This window comes from Eleutherodactylus coqui, chromosome 1 (genome assembly GCF_035609145.1).
Source record: "Eleutherodactylus coqui strain aEleCoq1 chromosome 1, aEleCoq1.hap1, whole genome shotgun sequence".
NCBI lineage: Eukaryota > Metazoa > Chordata > Amphibia > Anura > Eleutherodactylidae > Eleutherodactylus > Eleutherodactylus coqui.
The window spans coordinates 360,224,178-360,245,857 of NC_089837.1; the positions used below are offsets into that span (position 1 = coordinate 360,224,178).

Genomic DNA, 21,680 nt, shown 5'->3' on the forward strand with positions numbered 1-21,680 from the left:
CCACCGAGGGAGAAGATCCCGGCGGCCATTTTCACAAGGTAAGTAAGAAGTCACCGGAGCGCGGGGATTCGGGTAAGTACTATCCGTTTGTTTTTTTTTTAAACCCCTGCATCGGGTTTGTCTTGCGCCGAACGGGGGGGCTATTGAGAAAAAAAAAAAAAAAAAACGTTTCGGCGCGGGACAACCCCTTTAAGCTACATGCTACATTCCACATCCTAGTTATCAATGTTTTTGATACATAGGGGCGATGACTAGAACATAGGACAATTCACAAACCTTTCCTAAATGCCTACGAAGGGAAATCTGTGGTATAATTAATGACATGCAGAATTTGTTGCACACACTCTACATATAATATACATATTAGCACAATGAGTAAATTGCCCATGTTCACAAAGATACATGACAAGATCTGTATGTGTAGTATGTTGATGTCACAGCATATTTTGCTGCGCACTTGGTCACAGAAATCATTCCCTGCATTAGCATAGGTGGCATGATCTGGGCACTCACATGCACTTTTTACCGCAACATTTTCAACAGCACGGTAAACTGCTCCCATTGTTCTCAATGGGGCCTTGCAGACATGCGCTGGAGCACGGCGGTTCTAATGTCACAAATTCGAGCGCTGTCTGTTACAGCACTTTATCAACCATAACAATGATGGGGGGGTGAATTAAAAACCACGGCCAGCCGCAGTAACCTGTGTTGAAAAATAAAATGGCGCCGTTTTGTGAACGCCACCTGCAAGAGTGGCTTTAGGCGTTTCCTGCGTTTTTAGCCGTGTTGACATGTGTTTGTAACAGCACTAAAAACGCTCCCATTTCATTTAATTTCAATGGGCGATGTTTTGCGTTTAAAAACACTGAAACACCTGAAAATAGAAAAGACAACGCTAGAAAAACGCAGACCTGACGCAATTTTTGAGTGCGCTGTCCTATTTTTGAGCACCTCATCACCCATTACAATGATGAAAAGCATTAAAAAACGCTGACAGGCATTCAAAAACACAGCTAAAAATCGCAGTAAAAATGCTGTGATTTGGATCAGTGTTTTCTGAATGCATATGAGAGCGTGGCCTTATTGTACGTGACAGGAGCGTACACAGAAGGCTCAGCCTCTGACACCCTCCAATAGTAATTAACAAAACGGGCCATTTATCAACAGCTGAAATATGATCTTGGGAAAGACGTGGATTAGGCCGAGGCTCACACGGCCGTAAGCGTAAAATACTGCGGGGTCACGCAGCGTTTTTATGCAGTTGTGGAGCAAAGAGACGGCGCATATAGGCGCCATCCATATGCAATGTAATTGCATATGAGCGTGTGTATATACGTGCTCATAGAGAACAATGGGATCTCTCGCTCGAAAACATTCACGCAAAATGGAACATACTACATTCTTTTCTGCGCTCACATATTACAAAATTCTGACACACTAATGTGATCGGAACTGCCTAAGGCAATGTAATTGATAACCTGCGAGTTAACGCATATCAGAATGGCGTACGGGGCCACATAATTCGCAGGAAACATACGCCCATTTGAGCCTGGCCTTAGGCTAGGTTCTCACAGGGCAGAATCCCACCAGAAATATTGCGGTTTTGCCACAGCAGAAAACCGCAGCTTCAAAACCCGCGGTTATTTGGCACGGGTTTTGGAGCAGCTTGGCCGCATGCTTCTCCGTTGTATCCGGCGCTGCCATAGAGAGCAGCGAGTCAACAACGGAAAAAAAGCCGCTGGCTTCTGACGGCTTTGCTGCAACGAATAGGTCAACCCGTGTGGACAAGATTTTTGATAAATCTTGTCCACATGGCTGGCTAATCTCGGGATTAGCGGCTGCAGGCGGATTTGCCGCAGTGAAATTCTGGACGGAATTTCCGTGGTAAATCCACCCTGTGTGAACCCAGCATTACTGTGCAACAGTGTGCACAAACCATCTTATCAGAAGGCAGTGGAACCACTAATACCAAGAAGAAAGTTCAAAGTCCCACTCACATCACGTGGCTATGCACGCTGTAACTTTCCAAAACCGCAGTACGCTCTCTAGCACTTCTATTTATTCCTCTGAGAATACATATATACGAGCAGTTCTGTAAGGTTTTCTGGTGCAGTAGTAGTGCAGCACCTGCCCCAAGGAATCTAGATTTACATATAAATATACCATTTTAGACATATTCCACTAATGGCATTGCAATATAACCCCGGATAGAGCTGCATAAACAGACGTTTTACAGGCAGGTTTCTAGGTTCTTGGGGATTTTACAGCATATTTATCTACAACAGCACAAGTCATTTGGTAAATTGCATTTTGATGTCTGCATAAGAAGCTTCCAAGCCATCTGTAAAGCACACCACAACGCGCAGCTATTCTCAGCTGTTTGCAAAGAGCTTCCTATATACTTGCAGTGTAATATCAGTCTGGGGTCCGCATGCCTGACCGGTGAGGCATGCTTCTGTAAGATCATATAGCCCCGAGCACTGGCTTAGTCACACAGCTTGTTCCTCCTGACCACCGAAAAATCTTATGATCGTCTATTAAAAGGGTTTTCCAACTCTTAAAAATAAAGAAGCCAGCTGTCCTCAGTGAATGGGAGCAAATGGGAGCTGTACCTGAAATACCCGGATTGGCCACTGTGCAACATACAGAGCCATCTGCTTCCTGCTCCCTCCACCAATACAGCAGGGCAGCTTATCGGAAGGGGTCCTAAGCGGCAGATCGCTATTGATCAGCTTTGGGATATAACTATATATGTACAGCCAACAGATGGACAACAGAGCTACCCTGTTACCCCGAAAATAAGACGCGTCTTATATTAATTTTTGCTCCCAAATATGCGCTACGTCTTATTTTCAGGGGGTGTCTTATTTCGCCGCGGCAAATCCGTCTGTGGCCGCTAATCCCTCAATTGGCCAGCTTTGTGGACGAAATTTCTCAGAAATCTCGTCCACATGGGACAGCAAATCTGTCACGGCAAAGCTGGGAGAAGCCGGTGTTGTGGTGCGGATTCACTGGCCACAGAAACTGAAAAGCGTGCAGCCAGGTCGCTTCAAAACAAGCGGCTGAGTGCCGTGGGTTTTGAAGCAGCACTTTCCCGGCGGAAATCTCGCTGTTTATCGCTGTGGCCAAACTGCGAGATTTCCACTGGAAATACGCTCTGTGAGAACCCAGCCTTAAGAATCACACAGGGTGCCTGACTCACACACAGAGCCATAAAAAAATAAGGGCTGTAAAGTAACGTACCTGTCTGCAGACAGAAGTTCCTGTACCACTTGTAAGCAGGGATGGTATTGCAGCTTCCGCCCACCAGGGGGAGCTCATCACAGCAGACATGTACAGCAGGAACAGAACGTACAGTATGGACTTTTCCAGCCAGCAAGGGGAGCTCACAACAGCACACTCGTACAGCACAGCAGGGACAGGATAACAGCAGACTGTCTGCAGATCTACCTATACATCTGGAGGTAGGAGACAACGGGGATGGTAGCAGGGGACAGGCCTCTTGACTTCCCTGCACACTTTACTATGCCTCACTATCGGGAGGCGCCTTATATTTGGGACTTCTGCAAATTTCAGGGGGTGCCTTATTTTCGTGGAAACACGTTACATCAGAAAAAAAAATTCCCTTAGGGCTAATGCCCACGGCCGAATTTCCGCTGCGTTAAACGCGGCGGAAATTCGCGGTGTTACACCGCAGCTATTAGGCTCTATTGAACCTAATAGCTCAATGTTGACGCTGCGGAATTCCACAGTGTGAAATAACCCACAGCATGCCCTATTTGCCGCGGGGAATACGCACGGCCAGCTTCCATTGTAGTCAATGGAAGTCGGATGTCACGCTATACTTCAGCTGTAGCACAGCCGGAGTATAGCGTGGATACACGCCGCTCCCACCGTGTCATATGACACTGCCGGCGCATCATGCGAAGTACTGCGCATGTGCGCCGGCGACTCATGCGGGACTCGCACAGCAGATTCGGGAAGTAAGTATGGGGTCTTTGGGGGGGGCGCCGTGACAGACTCCGCTGTGGTATTCCGCTTGCTGAGCCCGCTACGGCCGTGGGCATGAGCCCTTAATTTCAACAAATATGGGTAAGAACACACAAACTGATCAAGATGCGGTCACAGAATGAATGCCGTTAATTGCATGAGTCTCTTTTTTACCAAAACACTGCAATGTATTTTTTTCCCCACTGTGTTTTAAGGACACGCTGACAGCTCTGGAGGCTGGTATGATGTACAATGAGACGTGGACGTCAGTGCTGCGCTTTCCATAGTAATCCTATGGAAAGCTTTACAGAGTGTGATCTATGGGCGATTTTTCGCAAGCGGATCATCGCCCGTGGACAGGCAGCCTTAGGCTGCTGGCAATTTGGCAGACTATTATTGTCTATGCCGAGTTCATAACATCCTCTCGTCTATAAACATGTATCGCTTATAGTCTTTATCATTCATTATAGTTTTCCAACATGTCCGTATAAAACATTGACCGTAAATGATGCGCGCAGGGGGTGCACAACAAGCCTAGCATTCTGCCTGTAGCTCACTGTCCTGCACTTTCTTGCCCTTACTTCCCATGCTGCATTGCATAGTCTGTGGTCCAATCAGCAGATGCCAGTATCTAAATGTCCACCCCTCCTCTGCTCTTCCAGGACAATTTAGACAGTCTGGCCAAATGGTAAGTAAAGCCAATAAAACACACACACACGATTGCTCCTCACCCCCATAGCTAAAGAAACGTCCATGTGTCATGTGGGTTGCAGTGAAGCTGGGAGACCTTTAGGCCTAATGTCCACGGGCAGACTTGAATTGCGGATCCACAATTCAAGTTGCCCATAGAGAAACATGGGCGTCCACAGCTGAATAAAAGCATGCAGATTTGTTTCGCGGACCTTTTGGTGCAAAAACCAAATCACAGCATGCTCCATTTCAGTGCGGTTCCCACACGGACGGTTTCCACTCGTCAATGGAAGCCGTCTGATCTGCGGCCTGTCCGCAATTGAATTGCAGATGGGCTGCAGATTCTGCGGGAAAGCGCGAGTTTAAAAAATAAAAAATTCCACTGCACATGTGCGGCGACGCGACGGCCGGCACTTCCGCACACATCTGCAGTGAAGAAAATAGAAGACCCGCATAGGTAAGCAGTGTCCTCGGCCGCGGGCAGGGTTGGATTCCGCTAGAGGCTCTAACATGCGGAATCCGATAAACCCGTGGACATTGAGCCTTAGTGGCAGCTACTTCAAACATGATTTACAGTGGTAAAGCAACATTTTATAAAGCATATTTCAGAAATAATGAGTGCAATACAAGCTAATGGATAAATGAGCATCGTTGCCTGACACGTTAGTGCCCCTTTAAACTAAATATTTAAGTTGCATACTTGCTAGTGCTTTTTTACACTTGCTTTTATCTCAGTTTTAAATTTTCCATCTCTCTGTTCTGTTTTTGGAGCAGAGAAACAGAAGTAAAACTGAAATAAACTGATCATTTTTTCCACTTTGCTTTCAATGGGTTTTCAAAAAAACTGAATGCTTTCAGTTTGCTTTAACCCCTTAACAACCACCAACATCTTTTGGTGACAGACGATAATGGGCTTTATTCTGCAGCGCCGTCTTTTCACGGTACTGCATTAGAAACCAGTTGCAGGTTTCCTGTACTAAGGTGAGCAGAGGCGGACGAAAAAAACCCGAGGATCTCTAAGGTTTAACCCTTTACACACTGCAGTCAGTGCAACTGCAGCATGTAAAAGGCTGATGGAGGGAGGGGGTTCCCTCCCATCGGTGACCCAGGGATTAAGGGGGTTGTCCCGCGGCAGCAAGTGGGTCTATACACTTCTGTATGGCCATATTAATGCACTTTGTAATGTACATTGTGCATTAATTATGAGCCATACAGAAGTTATAAGAAGTTTTTCACTTACCTGCTCCGTTGCTAGCGTCCTCGTTTCAATGGAGCCGACTAATTTTCAGCGTCTAATGGCCAAATTAGCCGCGCTTGAGCAGTCCGGGTCTTCTTCTTATCTCAATGGGGCCGCTCGTGCAGGATGCCGGCTCCGTGTAGCTCCGCCCCGTCACGTGCCGATTCCAGCCAATCAGGAGGCTGGAATCGGCAATGGACCGCACAGAAGCCCTGCGGTCCACCGAGGGAGAAGATCCCGGCGGCCATCTTCAACCGGTAAGTAAGAAGTCACCGGAGCGCGGGGATTCAGGTAAGCGCTGAGCGGGTTTTTTTTTTTAAGTCTCGCACCGAACGGGGGGGGGGGGGGGGGGGGGTTGAAAAAAAAAAAACCCGTTTCGGCGCGGGACAACCCCTTTAAATTGCAGGGTCCGGATGAGTCGCTTTGGCACCTGGACACTTGGATATAGCCTCTGTGTCTGCCAGCTGCGGTGGCCTATGAGGCTTTTCTAATGCACTACTATACTGATGTATATTGGTGCATACGAAGATTGCTAAAAGATCCTAATATTCAAAAATAAAAAGTTAAAGTATTTATAAAAAAAAATATAGACTGACCGGGTCAAGAACATAAAAGAAAAAAAAACAAAAAACACATCTGGTATTGTTGTGTTCGTAATGACCCAGAGAAAAAAAAAAAAAGTTAGTACATTATTTAAACTGTCTAGTACAAAAACACACACACAATAAATTTTGGATTGCGCATTACAAAAACCGGAATAGAAAGTGATCAAAATGTTGCATAGATCAACAAATTATACTATTAAAAAGTACAACTCATCCTGCAAAAAAAAAAAAAATGTTAAGGGTCTTTGAATGCAGCTATTAACAAAATTATATATATATTTTGTTAATAGCTGCATTCAAAGACCCTTAACATTTTTATTTTTTTTTGCAGGATGATCACCATGTGATCAGGGGTGGAGTTTAGAGCCCCGGTGACTGATCACATGTACCAAAAGTTAAATGTGAAATCTGGCTTATTATATATACTTATTGATATTAGGGTATACAATATCAAAAATCTAGCATATGATAACAAATAAAATATAGGTGCTTGTATATCTTTCCGTTTTTTTGTTGTTGTTACATTTGCTAATATATGTGCATATAGAATATTGCTTAATGCAATATATGAAATAATATGGATGGATTGTATGATAACCCCCCTTTTTAAAATATTTTTTCGTATGTTATGACATGTTGATTTAAGTATAGATATTTATCTCATTTGTTGTTTATTTTATGTTATATTAATTTTACATAGATGCATGTTTATTGCAAACTAATTATACCTATTACTAGAGATGAGCGAACCTACTCGGCCACGCCCCTTTTTCGCCCGAGCACCGCGATTTTCGAGTACTTGCGTACTCGGGCGAAAAGATTCAGGGGGCGCTGTGGGTGAGTGGGGGAGAGGGAGAGAGAGGGCTCCCCCCTGTTCCCCGCTTTCTAGTCTGATGCATTTGGCACGATTTAATAAAGGCAAAAGCATTTTTTCACGTGAAGCCAGCTTCTCTTCTTGTATATTTCCTGTAAATCATGCAGAGCCCCGGTGACTGATCACATGACGGTCACCCGTAAGCATGCGGCTGTCGTTTGGTTTAGGACCTGTGACCAACTCCGATCCCTTTCACTATATTATATTAGTAAGTGGTGCCTTGTGCCACCAGAAACACTGGTACTAGTGCTCTCCCTGTTGGGGATATATACCTCTCCTCTATGACCACAATATGTAATACTGTAAGGTTTCACTGACTATTAGGATATAGGAAGTTTCTTGGATCCATTGCACTATTACCATTCTGATAAAGGGCATGTTATAATGGGCTACATACACCAATACATGCTCTCTGATGTAAGTATGTGGTGTGTGGGTTTAGATACTATTTGAGTAGTAGAAACACCACAGGAAACTCCACACAACATATGACTTCCTCATTCAATGCTGGTGAAAATAAGGCAGCAGACATTAGGACTGTCGGCCAACTATGTGTATATATTGAGATTATCCAAGCGGAAGGCGTCATAGACTACAGAAAGTCAGACAATATTAAATTACTGCAGTAAATCCTGAAGAATTAAGACAAAAGCAGCAGCCAGTGACAAATGTTAGAGCCCAACAATAACATGTGCGGTTCACACCTTCCTGGGGGCACCATCACTATTGTAAAGCATAACAATGGCAAAAATAACTCACATGACAGATTACAAAAGTACTATTTTCACAGAGAAGGTTCTTCAGTACAACATGCAGGTAACATGGCAATCAGATTCCCCCTGCAATCGGTGGACAGCCATTTAGGGCTCTGCAGTGGAGAGGGAAGAGGTATTCGTGTATCTTGACGCCACCGGAAGGAGTTAAGTCCCTGTCACACCCCTAGCTCCCGATAGGGTCAACATAGTAAGGTCCTAGCAGCACAGTGTGGAATGATTTCTGCATGCATGACACGCACAAATCAATGCACAGTGTGCTGCTGCTTGTGTGTGCTGTCAATTCAGGCATGCTTACCCCCCGGGCGGCGGCTGAAGGCTCCCTGCTCCTCTGTACGGACCGCCGTGCTTCCTGCAGGGGGCCGACGGACTGCAGTGTCTTCTGCTGGCCGTCTCTGTTCTGGGTGACGGCCAGTCCCCCGGTGGCACATAAGAATACTGCAGTCGCCTCTCTGCTGGGTCAGGGCGGCCGCCTAGGTGCAGGGGCCCGACTGACAGCTGTGTTTGGCGGCTGCCGGCTCTCTCTTCTGCCTCATGGAAGCTACCCCGGTGACACCTCACTATACGGGGGCCGTCTCTCTTGTGGGATAAGGGCGGCCGCCACTGTGACCCTGGACGGCCGCTGCACCGACAAAACATCCAAAGACGACCGCCTCTGTGATATGTCACGGCGGCCACGTCAGTGAACCCTTACACCTGCTCCCCTGCCGCCAGCTGGGAAGCCAAGTGCTATACTGTCTTAGTCCTGTTTGAACAAAGCCTTCGACCGCCTGCACACGGACACGTATGGATTTTGCATGAGGGAACCCAAATGGAATCCGTCTGTGCCCACCGCCAGCAACCCTGCTTACCTGTCCTTTCTTCTGTACTGCAGAAAGGCTGCCGGCGCAGTACAGATTTCACACGGCGTTGCTAGGCGATGACGCGGCTTCGGATCGGACGGCTTACATTGACATCAATCGAAGCCGTAAGCTCGAAAAACGCTCTAAAATAGAGCATGCTGCGATTTTTCATTCACGAGCGGAAATCGCAACTCGTCTCCGCTCATGTGCATGAAAAATCACTTTCCATTGTATGTTATGGACAGACATTGCTGCGGAATCTGTGGGCGGACACCCGCCGAGGATTGCACAGCAAAAATCCGCCTGTGTGCATGAGCCCTTAGTGCCCAAATAAAAGCTCATTCCTAATTTACCCACAAACTTTTTATATTCATACATTTATTTTAAGAATATCTTGTCCACACCATCTGATTTGAAAACAAGAAACAACTCAGGTAGCAGTCGTTCATGCCTGGATTCAGATAACAGCATTATTGGACGGCAGACTAAGGTTTAATATGCTGAACACAATATGAAGAATACTGCAGTCATAATGAAATGGTAAGAAGATCAAGATTAAAGAAGGCAATAATCCTAAAAGTCTCCATTGTGTGAACAGTTCTTTCTTCACTGCCCTTTAATATCTATTTGTTATGAAAGTTCTGTAACAGACAGTAATCAAAGGCTGACAAATGTCCCTCTAGCACAAAGGATATCACCTTCCTCAACTGCAATCAACATGTTCTTATTACTGACTCAGGCCTCCTGCACACGGGCAGATTTGCATTGCGAAATCCGGAGCGGGATTCCACCTCCGGACTCTGCAGCAAATCTAGCCCATTGCATGCTATGACAAAACGCGATTTCCTTCCGACGAGCAGAAATCGATTGCTATTTTTTGCTCGTGGGGGTGAAATCACAGCATGCTGTGATTTTGTGCGGGCTACGCACGGTCAGCTTCAATTAAAGTCAATGAAAGCCATCCATCCCACGGCCATTCTGCAATCATCATTGCAGAATGGCCGCAGGAGCCGCATCATCGCCATAGCAACGGCGCGGCTTACTCTGTACTGTGCATGTGCGCCAGCCGGCACATCAGCAGAGAAGACGGCAGAGAGGTACGCGGGGGCCGCCAGATGGGCACAGGGATGAACTCCGCTGCGGGAATCCCACATGTGGGGTCCGACCCACCGGTGTGGCAGTAAAGGAAAATCAGCTGGGATGTCAGTGATGAAACCTCACTAATTTGGAAACAACATATTGAATATTGCTCTACAACTATATGTAGCATGTCACAGCACTGCAGACTAAATATAGTAGTTAGAACGTGAATGTCGGCTGGCACATCTGCTGCAGAGGAGTTAATGCCGGACAGGTAAGCTGGAGTCACCAGGTCGAATCCCGAAAATGGATATACAGCCGGGTGCTATGCTTGGCTATTTTCATCAGCACCATTGAAATGAATGGAGCAGTGACTGTGCATGTGTAACCTACATTACAGAAATACAGAGAAGCGATCCTGTGCTGAAAATTAGGGGGGACACCAGTCCCCCGTTTTTGGGGGGATTATGGGAGTCCCAGCTATCAGACTCCCATCGATCTATCAGTTTTCACCTACCCACCTTGAGTTAGTTTATGGTGCTGTCGGTAGGTGACTGGTTACCTTTAAAGGAAACCTGTCCTCCCATTTTAGTATATTAAATCAATCACAGTGATGGAATTATGACATACACATACTTTTATAAAGAGCACTTATGCATGCGCCGGTCTATGAACTCCTGACGTAAACACCAGATTCAAACCGCTGTAGACTTCACAGGAGCAGACAAAATCTGCGGCGTTTCACCGCAGCCATTAGGTGCTATTGAACCTAATAGCTCAATATTCCGCAGCGTGAAATAACCCGCGGCATGTCCCATTTGCTGCGGGAATATGCGCGTTCGGCTTCCATTGTAGTGAATTCGCGCCCCACCAACCGCGTCATATGACATTGCTGGCACATCTTGCGCTGTACTGCGCATGTGCGCCGGCGCATTAGGCGGGAGCTGCACAGCGGATCCGGAGGCGAGTATGGGGTCTTTGGGGGGGCGCCGTGATGGACTGCGGTATTCCGCTTGCGGAGCCGTCATGGCCGTGCGCATGAGCCCTAACAAGGGGCACAGGATATTTATAAATGCTTATTCTTCAGGTATGCCTTTATAAAAAGAAACTAAATAAGTTTTGAAAACATGTGTATGACATAATTCCATCACGGTGATTGGTCTATTGTACCAAAAAGGTGGCGACAGGGTTCCTTTAACTCAGAATCCCCTAGTTTTCATAACAAAAAAAAACAAAAAACCTTGAGTTTTATTTACAGAAATCTGAAAAATCCCCTAAAAGCACTTACTGTCTAGATGAGGTATAAATGTATTAATCTACATAATATTGTAATTGCATTTAAAATAACTAATACGGACGTACAGAGGATTGGAACACTACTGGACCTGCAGAATGTTGCCCATTTATAGGTATAAAAACAAAGAAATGCCAAAGTTAAATGTGGGAATCACAATTAATGCAGCAAACGTGTTGATCAAAGTGCAATGACAAAGATTCATAAAATAAGACTGAAGTTCAGCCAGCATAAACGAAGTACATAATTAAAAGAATAATGCAAAAACATCTCCGCAGTGACCATTTTCCATATCCTGATCCTCCTATGAGAGAAACATAACAGGAACCAGACACTCCAGCCTGAAGTGTTCCTTGGCTCATTGCACTACATTTCTTTGAATATTTGCGATATTCAGTGGGCTAAACACTTAAAAAACAAAATCATATAAACATTTATACGCAAAGAAATGACTATCAGGTAAAACAATAGTCATCTGTTAAAGGGGTAATCCCACCAGAAACATTTATCACCTATCCACAGGCTAGATGTTGAAATATATGATCACTGAGGTCCAAAGGTTAAGACCCCCAGGGATCACAAGAACAGAGCAGCCCAAGTTCACGGAGTGACAATGCACACGTGTGACCACCAGGAAGTGTGTGTGCAGGATCACCCTTTTCATGGCGGGGGTGTTGTTTGATAGGCATGGTTGCTATTATAGGGCGACAATAGAGTCATGTCTTTATCTACTCTGGATTGCCTGTCTATCTCTGCATCATATCAAGTATTAGGCAGATGGCAATCCTTTTTTGTATTGTTAGTTCGTCCTTTGAGGCTTATTGACATTTTTAAGGCAAATTTAATAAAGCTTTCAATTTTAGTGGTAGCCACTTAGTTTTTTTTCAACACTGTCCACAATCTGAAAATTCCGCCTTGAAGACTTTTCACGAGTTGCACCAGTTCTTTGCAGTACATTACTATAGATAATCACGTTCACTCCCAACATACACTGTCTCAAACTGAATTTTAAACACATCTCTTTAGGAAGCCTATTACATTCCCTAAAACTTCTTTACTTTATCCCTTTTCTACATTATTCTGCAGAACCTGATCCCTTCATCCAACAGTAAATCCGACACATTTTATCTATAGTACCTCACTTTTATAAAATAGTTTGGGTTTAAAAAGAAAAAAAAAAAAACCTCAGAAGATTAAGATTTACAGCAAATTAACAAACAGATTTTATTTTGTCACAATAAGGCTAGGGCTATATGTCAACTTTGGGTTGTAATCAGTGCCCGACTATAACCTTCCGAGTTTGATCAATATTTTAGCTATAGCTAGTTGTCCCATACTATCAACTGGAATATTTCTCACATTGCACAATGACCCAATCAAAAGGGACAGCAGGTACATGCACCCCTTACACCCCCTTCAATAAATCATGTAAACACTGTGGTTGGGAGGGTTAGGGCTCATGTCCACGGGCAAAATGTGATTTAAAATCCGCAGCGGATCTCCCGCGCGCGGATCCGCACCCCATAGGGATGCATTGACCACCCGCGGGTAGATAAATACCCGCGGATCGTCAATAAAAGGCATTTAAAAAAAAATGGAGCATGAAAAAATCTGGACCATGCTCCATTTTCATGCGGGTCTCCCGCGGGGACGGCTCCCGCGGGCTTCTATTGAAGCCTATGGAAGCCGTCCGGATCCGCGGGAGACCTAAAATAGGAATTAAAAGCATTTACTCACCAGCAGCGGGCCGCGAAGCTCTGCTCTTCCTCACGGCCGCATCTCCCTTGCTTCGGCTCGGCGGATGTGCCCGGCGCATGCGCGCGGCACGTCGACGACGTGCCGGCGACGTGCCGCCGGCGTCAGGAATTCATCCGCCGGCCGAAAATGAAGATCCGGCCGTGAGGAACAGCTGACCTTCGTCGCCCGCGCCGGATAGGTAAATGCTTTTAAATTTCTATTTTCAGCGCTCATGTCCGCGGGGCAGGAGGGACTCGCTGCAGATTCTACATGGAGAATCTGCAGCGGATCTGATTTTCCCCGTGGACATGAGGCCTAAGAGTGAAGATCACCATCACATATATTCATAGTACCTTACTTAATAAAAGATGGCTTGGTCAGTGTGAAGAACAAGCACTTTTATTTCTTGGTTTATCCTGGTTTCCTCATAGACTGTAAGCTCTTGTGAGCAGGACCCATAGGCTGGGTTCTTACATGCCGGATCCCCGGCGGAAATCTCGCGGTTTGGCCGCAGCAAAAAAAAAAAAAAAAGCGAGATTTCAGCCGGGAAATGTGCTGCTTCAAAACCTGCAGCACTTAGCCACGGGTTTTGAAGCGGCCTGGCCGCTCGCTTTTCCGCGGAGGCCGGTGCTCCCATAGAGGAGAGCACGGCCGCAGCAGAAGAAGAAAAAATACAAATGAACATGCTGCAGCCGGTGAATCCACGTTGCAGCGCCGGCTTCTGCCGGCTTCTGCCGGCTTTGCCGAGGCGTAGTTGCCGTCCTGTGTGGACATGATTTCTGAGAAATCTCGCCCACGTGGCTGGCTAACCTCGGGATTAGCGGCCACAGGCGGATTTTCCATGGCAAAATTCCGGAATTTCCGCGGCAAATCCACCCTGTGTGAACCTAGCCTTACTCCTACTGTTTGAATTATTAATTACTGTATGTTACATCAGATTTATTTCTGTATTTGTAGTCTTTGATTTATAAAGTGCTGTAGAATGTGAGGGTACTAAATAATAATTATTATTCTTATTATTAACCACGCTTAAGGACCAAGCGTGGTAAATATATCGTGCTTGGTCCTGGGCTTTAATCACCGACTATAGCAGAAGTATGGCACAGGTTAAAAGCTTCTGCTCACCTGGAGGGGGAGAAGTGGTTTTTAACTGCTTCTGACTTCTCCTTTGCAGACTACATAGCGCTCAGTGAGTGCTATGTACTAAATAGTGAAAGTGGAAGTGTTACTTTCACTATGCGACCTGACAATCACATGACCCCCGGGTGCCCTCTATTACAGTAGAGCTGCAGAGTCCTGGCGGACCCTGATCAGTTAGTGACTGATGTTACTACAGAGGGAGGTTTACCCCTGTAACTATGGCTCCTATGGATGAACTTCAAAAGAAAAAAGTGAATGACCCCAAATGGTATTATATGACATCATGTGGAACATAGATAGTTTTAAAAAAAAGTTACAAAAATAAATAAGATACAATTTTTAAAAAAGCAAGAAACAAAAAAAACAGAATAAAATAAAAAGATACTTAAAAAATAACCCACCGTCGATGCCAACCCAAACTTTTTTTTTTCTAAGCTTTTTCCCCCTAATTAAACTAAAAATCAGGAAAAACAGTCAGTGAGGGGAAAAAATAGCCCTGTGTGCCACGAAAAAAAAAAACGCAGCAAAAACAATTTTGGTAACTAAAGATTTCTTCTTACAGAACTCTGCAGGGCTTGAAAATATGACTCCACAAAAAATGATCCCTATTCAAAGGATTATGGATGACCTAGGATAAAATAAGTGCTTTGTGTATATTTGCTATACCTTTCTTATGCCCCTTACACAGCGGTTTACTTTTATGATGGAGAAACCATGGCTGCAGAACAGGGCTAATATTATAAAGGTCAAACATGGCAGCAATGGGACATTACTCTGAAATATAACGAAGAAGAAGGCTTTAGTTACATTAAAGAACACAGATGATTACACACAGTAAAGCAATAATAGGCTAATGGACCGCCATAAACTACCTCCATTATACCGTAATTAAAGTCTATTGAACCATTAACAAGGTGATTCATGTCAGAACCAGCACTAGATAACAGAAAAAGCAATCTATGGGGTAAAAAAGGAAGGGACGGAGACAAAGGCTTTATATAGAGCTCTACAAAGGGGGAGAGAAAATAGTAGCCTCTGTGTGATGATACACAGCCGAAATGTGAGGAAGGAATACACCGATGGATGCATGCAACTAATAACATTCCATCACAGAGTGCCAGTATTATAGGGAAGCTACGAGATCCCCTAAGATGCCCAGGCTACAGGGTATAGTGACAGACACACCGATATCAGCAGCCTGGCACTAGCACAGATTGGTTTAGTGGTTTGGTAAATCTTACTTTTGAGACTTTGCAGGGCTGGACTAGAGAGGAGTCCAATGAAGCTCATGCATATTGATATATGCAGCACTGTGGCATTGCCGGGTACTGGGTTCACATCCAACCAATGCTGGCACCTACATGGAGTTATTGTCAGTTAACAAGATGCAAAGTGAATGAACAAAAGAGAAATCCAAATCAAATCAGTATTTGGTGTGACCACCCTTCGCCTTTAAAGCAGCATTAGTTCTTCTAGGTATAAGTGTATACAGTCAGGGATCTTGTAGTCAGGTGTATGATTAACCAATTATATCAAACAAGTGATAATCATTATTCTTTTCATATGTAGGTTGAAATACAGTCATTAACTAAAACAGAAACAGCTGTCTAGGGGGCTACAAAAGGGTGAGGAACAGCCAAACTCTGCTACAAAGGTGAGGTTGTGGAAGACAGTTTATTGTCACATGTCACACACTATGGCAAGACTGGGCACAGCAACAAGACACAAGGTTATAATGCATCAGCAAGGTCTCTCCCAGGCAAAGATTTAAAAGCTGACTGGAGTTTCAAGATGTGATGTTCAAGGTCTTTTGAAGAAACACAAAGAAGCAATGTTAAGGATTGCAGGCACAAGGAAACTTAGTGTAGCAGATGAAAGACATATCATTGCTTACTGCTCTTTGAAAGGGAAAGATGTACAGTAGTGCCATCAGCTCAGCGCTGGCAGAAACCAGTGGTACCCAGGTATACCCATCTACTATTTGGAGAAGTCTGACCAGAAGTGATCTTCATGGACGAACTGCAGCCAAAAAGCCATCGCTTCAATGTAGAAAGAAAAGGAAAGAGACCCAACTATGCACAAAAACATAGGTGCAGAAAAATGGCAGCAGGTGCTCTGGACTGAGGAGTCAAAATGTGAAATATTTGGCTGTAACAAAAGGCAGTTTGTTTGCAAAAGGGCTGGAGAGCAGTACAATAATAAGAGTCTGCAGGCAGCAGTGAAGCATGGTAGACAGCAGTACAATAATAAGTGTCTGAAGGCAGTAGTGAAGCACGGTGGAGAGCGTTACACTAATGATTGTATGCAGGCAGCAGTGAAGCAAAGTGGAGAGCAGTACACTAATGAGTGTATGCAGGCAGCAGTGAAGCATAGTGGAGAGCAGTACACTAATGAGTGTCTGCAGGCAGCAGTGAAGCACAGTGGAGAGCAGTGCAATAATGAGTGTCTGCAGGCAGCAGTGAAGCATGGTGGAGAGCAGTCAAATAATAAGTGTCTGCAGGCAGCAGTGAAGCATGGTAAAGAGCAGTGCAATGAGTGTCTGCAGGCAGAAGTGAAGCGCGGTGGAGAGCGGTACACTAATGAGTGTCTGCAGGCAGCAGTGAAGCACGGTGGAGACCGGTACACTAGTGAGTGTCTGCAGGCAGCAGTGAAGCATGGTGGAGGTTGCATTTCAGCAAATGGAGTTGGGGATGTAGTCAGGACTGATTGTGTCCTCAATGCTGAGAAACACAGGCAGATACTTAGCCATCACACAATACCATCAGGGAAGCGCCTGCTTGGCTCCAAATGTATTCTGCAGCAGGACAACCACAGACATAGAACCAATGCCATTAAGAACTATCCTCATCATAATGAAGAACAAGGAGTCCGGGAAGTGATAATGTGGTCCCCGCAGCGCACTGATCTTATCATTGAGTTTGTCTGGGATTACATGGAGACAGAAGGGTTTAAACAAGCCTACATCCTCAGATGATCTGTAGTTAGTTCTCCAGGATGTGTGGAACGACCTTTCTGCCGAGTTCCTTAAAAAACTGTGTGCAAGTGTACCTAGAATTGATGAGGTTTTGAAAGCAGAAGGTGGTCACACCAAACATTGATTTGATTTTGATTTCTCCTTTATCCTTTCACTTTGCATTTCAATTGACAAACATAAACTACTAACACTCTTACCACACCAGACTAACATTTTGCACAGCACTGTAAATCAGTACAATATGTACACTCCCTCCTCCTCCTTATGCTGATTGACAGGTCGCTCCCTGCCCACGGTCTACATACGGTTGGTTAAGCACTTTCTGCGTTTCTATTTGGTATGAAGATATTCGGTGAGCTGGATAGCTCTTCTTTACTTGTCTGTCACTATATATATAAAAAGAAGGGGGGGGGGGGGTGTAGAACATTTGCCTCATTTCAGCCTAGCATACTATGTTGCTATGTGTATGTTACTATGTTATACCCTGCTGCCTGGGTAACTTAAAGGGAATCTGTCACCTAATTTTAACCCTACAAGCTAAGCTTACGGGCTGGAATTAGGTGGCCCGTTGAGTCCGGGGATGTAAGCATTATACTTACCTCCCTCCATCGTTCCCCCGGTGTCAGTGCTGAAAGCCGCCGCTGAATGCATTGAGCGCCGCTGCCAAGTAGCCCGCCTGTACTAGTTTTATAAAGGATGGACTACTTTAGGCGTCACTCAATGCACCGAGCGGACACCAGGGGAGGCAAGTTTAACACATCCCTGGACTCCACAGGTGTGTGGAGTCTTTGAGGAACCTGACAAGTTTCCTTTCACCTCTTAGTGACCATCCATATGATTTTATGGCAGTTACTAATGGGATTTATTCTGATGCAGCGCCTCTTTACATCGCCACTATGAACACAGCCAAAATCAGCCTGGCGTTACCCCCTAAAAATGTAAATGTAAACCAATTACTAACCCCTCTGATCTCAGCTTGTCCCATCTGATCATATGGAAGCTCCAATAGGTCGATTTCCGGTACCTCCCCCTCACTCATTCTAATCATGCGAGCGGAGACTGAGAATAACTTTATTGACAACAGCAGCTGCTGCCACTATATACTGAGAGGTTTACTTACCGGTCTCAATGTTGTGTATGTTGCGTTGCTAAGCAACGACTAAGATAGTTACTGCTGACAGTAACAACGCTGCATCAGAATATCAGCACGGATATCCTGTGCCGATAGGAACAGGGAAACGGCCGTCTGGTGACAGCCCACAACTTGTTCTAACAGCAAGGACCTGACATACCATCGATCCCCGCTGTTTAACCCAGCATGTAAAAGTCCAACAGAGGGACAGGGCTACCTCTGTCACCCACTGGACCTTGTATGTCTCACCCCACAAAAAAATAGAGTAGAAAGCGGTCAAAACGTCACATGCATCACCAAATAGTGCCAATAAAGAGTACAACTGGTCCGTCAAAAACTAAAAAGAAAACTAAAAAAATAAAAAATCCTCCTGTTAAATGCCATTTTTTTAGGGGCCTTTAAACGCAACAATACAAAAAATATCTTCTTGTGATATCTGGTCAGTCGGTGGCAGTCACCGAAGATGGTAAGCCGCAATTTTAATGTTTTAAGCCAATTCATTAATTCCAGAAAACCCTTTCAGTGTTCATCACAAGAGCTGTCTTTTTGGAGACGGTGACAATTTCCTGCAGTTTGGTGGGATGTAATAGATGTAGGGATCACGTCCGTACACCGGAACCTACTGAGGAGGTCCTCACCAAAATGCCCAATACACTTCCCGAAGAGTTATCACTGACAGATCATCAGAGAGCCGAACATCATGCCATACCAGAGGAACGAATGCCAAGGGGATCATGGGGGAGAAAGCCTTCACTACTGAGGATTTCCAATAATTCTACAACACCACAGATCATTACAAGAGCTTATCATCATATAACGAGGTGCTCGGAATAAGGCCTATTAAGTTATATATTAGATGCCCTACAGTAAAGTCTAGGTGCTATGAGGCTGCTATTACATGTCTGCGTTAAACTGGGGAACCAAAAATGCACGTTTGGCTCATGCCCACAGGCGCATGCGTAAAAAACAGCCCATACGTTCTGCCGGCAGAGATCGCGTTTGCGCCGAGTATGTCATTGAGAATGCCCAGAAATCTGACGTCACGGTCATGCGCAGTGCTATTTTTTTTTTTGCCCGTACACAATGTATTACGTACGGGCAGCGTATCATACATAGAGAAATAGAGCATGCTACGATTTATTTCTCTTGCGTATCGATATGCAGGTGTGCATGGAACAATGAAAGGCCATTGACTTCTATTACCTCCGTGCACTGGGTATCATGCGTGCATGATACGCAGGGAAACCACAGTCGTGGACATGACTCCTAAGGTCTCATGTCCACGGGTTAAACCGATTTGCAGAATCCGCGCCAAAGATCCGCAAATCAGGCCGCCCACAGGGATGCATGGGCGTCGGCTAATTCTTTAAAGCATGCGGATTTGATTTGCGGACCTTTCGGTCTGGAAAACAAATCACAGCATGCTCCATTTTTCTGCGGATCCCACACGGATGGCTTCCATTGAAGTCATTCCATATAGGGAACTGCTATACAGGGTTATGGAACCGGCCTTATGGATATATCCCATATAGGGGGCTGCTATAGAGGGTTATGGAACCGACCTTATAGATATATCCCATATAGGGGGCTGCTATAGAGGGTTATGGAACCGGCCTTATGGATATCTCCCATATAGGAGGCTGCTATAGAGGGTTATGGGACTGACCTTATGGATATATCCCATATAGGGGGCTGCAATAGAGGATTATGGAACCGACCTTATGAATAAATCCCATATAGGGGGCTGCTATAGAGGATTATGGAATCAACCTTATGGATATCTCCCATATAGGGGGCTGCTCTAGAGGGTTATGGGACTGGCCTTATGGATATCTCCCATATAGGAGGCTGCTCTAGAGGGTTATGGGACTGACCTTATGGATATATCCCATATAGGGGGCTGCAATAGAGGATTATGGAACCGACCTTATGAATAAATCCCATATAGGGGGCTGCTATAGAGGGTTATGGAACCGACCTTATGGATGTCTCTCTCATATAGGGGGATGCTATAGAGGGTTATGGGACCGGCCTTATGGAAATCTCTGATATAGTGGACTGCTATAGAGGGTTATAGACAGACCTTATGGATATCTCCCATATAGGAGACTGCTATAGAGGGTTATGTGACCGGCCTTATGGATATCTCCGGAGATTGCTATAGAGGATTATGTGACCGGCCTTATGGGTATCCCCCGTATAGGGTACTGCCACATAGGGTTATGGGTGTGCTTTCCCCGGCTGCTGGGATTCCCCCAGGAATGCCTTCCACTGCTCCCTCGCCCACCACTGTGCATGGCCTGTGCACTCACCCGTGAACTTGGCAGCGCCGTCCCCATGTCCGCGGCGCCGCTGCAGGATGAAGTACTGGTTGGACTTGTGTGTGACCCAGAGCCGCAGCGCGTTCTTCAGCAGAACCTCCTCAGGCTTCAGCCACATCTTCCCGCCGCATGTCCTGCTGCCCGGTCCCTGCCTGCTGGGAGAGAGAGCTGTTAGCGCAGCCGCCACTGCCCGACCGCACACCTGCATCCGCGGGGATTCCCACAGCGCCGCAGCCGGACAGACCCTAGCAGCAGCCCGTCTACCCGAGACAGACCCCAGCAGCAGCCCGCGCCCCCACAAAGGACGGACCTGACATGCACGGTGCTGCCGGATCTGTGTTGTTGTCCCTCGCACACAGTTCCGGCATCCAGAGAGGAAGTTCTTCCCAGCCGCCCTATACGGAGCTCTCCTGGCTGGAATGTCCCTGCGCAGTGACGGGGTCTGGGCTGGAGCAGTCATGTGCAGCCTGCACGAGCGCACTGACTACAGGGCGATCACTGGCAGCAGTCACTAGATAGCTGCTGGTCTCTGGCTGATCACCCGCAGACCTACTGTCCTCTGGTAGAGGAGCTAGTGGCCCCGGGATAGGAGGAGCAGGGGCCCCTTACCACTCAGCGTTCTTTCTGACTTCTATTCAGACAAACGTATTTTACATCAGTTATTTGGTGAGCCAAAACCAGGAGTGGAGAGAAAGTAGAATGGAGAGATTTACATGTCTCCCCGTTTTGGACCCTCTCCTGGTTTTGGCTCCCAAAATACGATGAAAAATACCCCCTAAGGCCACTGCAGTCCGGAACGTCTCCGGAAATCTGTTCTTGTTTTTGGCAACATACGTCTTTAAGGGCTCATTCACATGGACGGATGCAGTTTCGGTCTCTGAAAAATTTGTGGGTTTTTGTTGTTTTTTATGTCCCTGTGCCATCAGTTTATCAAAATGTGATTATTCTCAGCAAGAGAAACCAAGTAATCTTGTAGATATGATACCTTTTA

At 45.7% G+C, this 21,680-nt stretch overlaps 1 protein-coding gene across 4 annotated transcripts in view; it reads right to left on the reverse strand.

Annotated features, from left to right (window-relative positions):
• Positions 1 to 21,087, reverse strand: part of TBC1D8 (TBC1 domain family member 8) — a 72,902-nt gene extending 51,815 nt beyond the window's left edge. For 3 of the 4 annotated variants that reach the window (XM_066577704.1, XM_066577696.1, XM_066577689.1), the window contains exons 1-2: positions 21,000 to 21,087; positions 20,681 to 20,841 (exon numbers count right to left, since the gene is read on the reverse strand). In XM_066577704.1, the coding sequence (XP_066433801.1) occupies positions 20,681 to 20,807 (127 nt within the window). In that variant the 5' untranslated portion in view covers positions 20,808 to 20,841; positions 21,000 to 21,087. Of the gene's footprint in view, positions 1 to 20,680; positions 20,842 to 20,999 lie in introns of those variants that run through there. The other variant, XM_066577711.1, reaches the window with a different exon arrangement.
• Positions 21,088 to 21,680: the final 593 nt, after the last annotated feature.